General features: G+C 33.3%; 1 protein-coding gene across 1 annotated transcript in view; it reads left to right on the top strand.

Moving 5' to 3' along the window:
• LOC107641419 (TMV resistance protein N) overlaps positions 1-2,303 on the top strand; it is a 16,682-nt gene extending 14,379 nt beyond the window's left edge. The window contains exons 2-4 of the mRNA XM_021103105.1: positions 141-734; positions 825-1,398; positions 1,609-2,303. Of these exons, the coding sequence (XP_020958764.1) occupies positions 391-734; positions 825-1,398; positions 1,609-2,028 (1,338 nt within the window). The 5' untranslated portion in view covers positions 141-390 and the 3' untranslated portion in view covers positions 2,029-2,303. The remainder of the gene's footprint in view (positions 1-140; positions 735-824; positions 1,399-1,608) is intronic.

The following is a 4,250-nucleotide window of genomic DNA, read 5'->3' as shown; positions in this document are numbered from 1 at the left end:
CATCGTTATTTTTTTTTTTTTTTACCAAAGATAGGAGACTCGAACCCGCAACCTCTTAATTGAGTATGGGGAGATTATGCCATTTGAGCTATTACTCATTGGGACGTTAACATCATTATTGAACACCTTACATTGTGCAGGGATGAATTTGAATACGAATTTATTGAGAGGACTAGTAAACAGGTGTTGGCATTTCTTAAAGAGGACACGCTACCTGTTGTTGCTGATTATCCAGTCAGAGCAGAGTCCCAGGTGAAATCGTCGTCGTCGTTTTCAAATCCAAGGCAATACCAACACCATGTGTTCCTCAACTTCAGAGGATGTGATACTCGCTATCGTTTCACTGGCAGTCTTTACAAAGCTCTCCAGGACAACAAAATCCACACCTTCATGGATGATGTAGGTCTTCACAGAGGGAATGATATATCAAGAACACTTATTCAGGCAATTAAAGGCTCCAGGATTGCCATCATTGTGTTCTCCCAGAACTATGCTGATTCTTCTTACTGCTTAGATGAACTTGTCAAGATCTTGGAGTGCCATGAGTCTGATGGTCAGTTCGTATTGCCGGTTTTCTATGATATTTATCACGATCACGTCCGATATCACACAGGAAGTTATGGGAAAGCGATGGCTAAACATGAGGAGAAGTTCAAGGACGACTTATCCAGAGTCGAAAAATGGAAACAGGCTTTGTTTCAAGCAGCTAATTTTACTGGCTTTGTTTTCGAGGGGTACCTTATCATATTTTGTTTACTGTTCTTTTATTTTTTAAATAAAATTCCAAATAGGTATGACTTAGCACATATAATTGTCTTGAGCAGGAAACAATATGAACACGAGTTTATTGGAAAGATCGTTGAAGTGGTGTCAAGGGAGATTAAACGTGTTGCTTTGCCTGTTGCTGACTATCCGGCTGGACTAGAGTCTCAAGTTTTAGAAGTAAAATCGCTTCTATTTTCTGATGGCTATGGTGGAGTCCACATGGTAGGGATTCATGGAAATGGTGGATCAGGCAAAACAACAGTAGCTCATGCAATCTATCATTTGATTTCTAACGGTTTTGAAAGTATATGTTTTCTTGAAAATGTGAGAGAAAATTCATATAAGCATGGTTTAGTGTATCTTCAAAATATGCTTCTTTCTAATGTATTCGAAAGGAAGAATCTCAAATCAACAAGTTTTGATCAAGGAATTTCAACAATAAAGCACAGGCTCCAACAAAAGAGGATCCTTTTGATTCTAGATGATGTTGACAAACCAGAGCAATTACAAGCTGTTGCTGGAAAACCTGATTGGTTTGGCCTTGGAACAAGAGTCATTGTTACCACACGGGACAAATGTTTACTAGAGAGCCATGGGATTGAAAGAATCTATGAGATGGAGAATTCAAATTCGGTAAATATTCTGAATTACTTAGTATGATGTTCAAACTGATCAACTTGCTTGGTAGAAGTATATAAAAGTGGCAATCTTCCTTGGATCAGTATAAAATGATCCACAATGAAGGAATTTAAAATATACTTAGAACTTTAACCCTTTTTTCCTGCAAATTAGGCATTTGTAACTTTTAATCTTTTAACTTACCATCTCATTTTCTCCTCTCAGGAGTCAAATATCAAAGCATCCCCTGGAAAGGACAACAGAGAACAACTGGGTGAAAAAAGCACCTCCGGTGATCAAGTCAATGGTTTGTTAGAACCTCTAGTTTCTGAAGATATTAGTCTTGAAAGGAGCAAACAGGCTTCTCTTATTCAAGCGGAATCAAATACAGAAGTCATAGGATGTAATGAAAATCAAGCAGACATTTGTCATACTCATTTCCCAGAAAGAATTGATAATGGTAAAAAAGAAGTGCCAAATGGAAACAGGGAAGTCGATATGGCTGAGAAGTGTTTCTCCGCTCAGTTAGAATCTTTGGAGGAAAAGAAAAGAGAACTTAAAGAGCAAATTCGCGCCATAAAAGCTGAGATTGCAGGTTTTCACAGCAGAGACACAGTTGCTAAAGAGAAAAAGAGAAGTGTTTGACAGTGGAAAAATCCTGACAGTTGAAGGGGCTAATTTGAGGAACCATGTGCCAAGGTAATATTGAAGCACAGTGGTAATGTCTTAGAGAACAAGTCATTGGAGAGCGTAGCAATATTCAGGTTCATGTTAGCCAAAATAGGGTGGTTATTAAAGTGTATTTACAGAAGCATATCCTGTATGATATATATGATTGTTGAGTTTCAGTGACACTGGTGTATTTTTCATTCTTATTCACTGGACTGTACTTTTTGTTCTCAACTAGAATGAGACTTTCACAATGTGCGGACGGTAAATTAATAATAGTATATAATAAATATTAAAAATGGTTATATTTTGTAGAATTAAATTAAATATGTGTAAATTAAAGTTAAATTTAAAAGTTGCTTTGTTTAAAATAATTTGTAGTATAAAAGATTTGGATATTGGAGTTGTACAAAGTGACATTTTTATTTGGTGATTTAATTTTTGCATTTGTTTTAGTTGATGGACTTAGTCTTCTTATGTGACGCTCGTCCTCCTTTTTCTTTATTGGTTATTGTTAGATTTGTTGTTTTCTTCTTTTTGTCGTAGGTTCTTGTGAAGGCATGTTATTTATGAATTGTTGAGTTATATGCACTTTCTATTATGTTGTTTGTTCCATCTTTGCATGTATGTTTTTCTTCCAAAGATGTGTCTTGAATTTGTATGGTTTTCTTTCTTCTTAATCTCATGATGTAGTTTTCCAATGACATCTACAATAAAAAGAACAAAAATGTGTAGATTTTTTTTGAATAAATTATTTTTAATAAGAATAATTAAAATAGTATAAAATGAAATTACCTGTTAGTATTTTTCTTTGACCTACTCTGTCAGACAATGTCTCAAGTGATGCAAATTTAAAATAGTCTTAAAAAATGTTTAAAATTGAATCTTTAATTTCTTTCATAATTGTGAGTAAAAAGTTTACTTTCATTGTATCTTTAATTGGCCTATACAGATCATTTGCATCTTCTATTTTCAAATTTTTTATAATATAGACTTTTTTTTCTTATAAAAAATGCTTGAATTTGTTCATCGTATTTTTCTTCACAATTATATGAAGATGTGTTCCCTGCAGTGTTAGTAAATCATAGTTAATAATTAGTTAAGAAGGAACAATGAATAGCATATTAAAAGAAGTATAATTTTAACAATATTAAAATACAATTATATATAAAGTATTAAAAAGCAAAATAATTAAAGTATAATAAATATGTTTGTTTTGTACATTTTCATCTAATATAATCATTTCTAAGCAAAGAGACTCTTTTTCATTTGTGGGTGTTAATGTTTCCCATAGATGAACTACGCGAACTTTGATAAACCAATTGTTTTTTTGTTTGGTGATATAGTCCAAAGAATGATGCTCCATTGAGTAAGTTTGAGATGTTGTGTAGTTCGAAAATAAATTTTTCGTGCTAAATTTGATGTCATTTGAAGGAATAGTGATTATAAACTTATATAAGTAATTCAAATAGTATGGAATTTGAATATTTGTAACGTAAAATTTATTATGATTATTAATATTATTATTACATTTGTAATATGAATGTTTATTATATTTAATGAGTTATTTATAGAAATTAACAAATTAATTATTGGAGTTATAAATGATGGTTTCAGTGGCTAAGAGAAGGGGGGTTGAATCTTAGCCCCCTTTTTTGCTTAGTAACACTTGCTGGCCTTTGAGATAACTTCAGGAGACTTTTTGATTTTTGTCTCGTCCCTAGCGACGAGACTTTTATTTTTATCTCGTCACTTGGCACGAGACTTTTCTTTTTGTCTCGTCACTTGGCACGAGATATTTTTCAGTTTGAGCTCATGTGCAATAGAAACAGAATTGGAGTAGAGAAGAGAGAAAATTACACTCAGATATATCCTGGTTCAGCTGCTAAGTGCAGTGCAGCCTACATCCAGTCTCCATCACAACCATGATGGAATTTCACTATAATCTTCTTGATTACAGACTGTAAAGTGCTAACCCAACTTACAAGGGGATTCCCACAGAATCATAAAACACAACATAGATGAACAAAGGAAACTCTAAGACATCTATGACTTTTTCTTTTAATTTTGCACTCTCTGCCTTTTTCCGTTCTATGGCTTTTTCATACAAACCTCACTGTTTGCCTTTTTTCCATGAGACTCAAGACATGACAAAATTAAACAGAAAAATACAAAACAGAATACATTGAAGGAGAAGA

This window comes from Arachis ipaensis, chromosome B05 (assembly GCF_000816755.2).
Source record: "Arachis ipaensis cultivar K30076 chromosome B05, Araip1.1, whole genome shotgun sequence".
Classification (NCBI taxonomy): Eukaryota; Viridiplantae; Streptophyta; class Magnoliopsida; order Fabales; family Fabaceae; genus Arachis; species Arachis ipaensis.
Note: the sequence above shows the minus strand (reverse complement) of the source record. Positions and strands in the feature narration are given on the sequence as shown.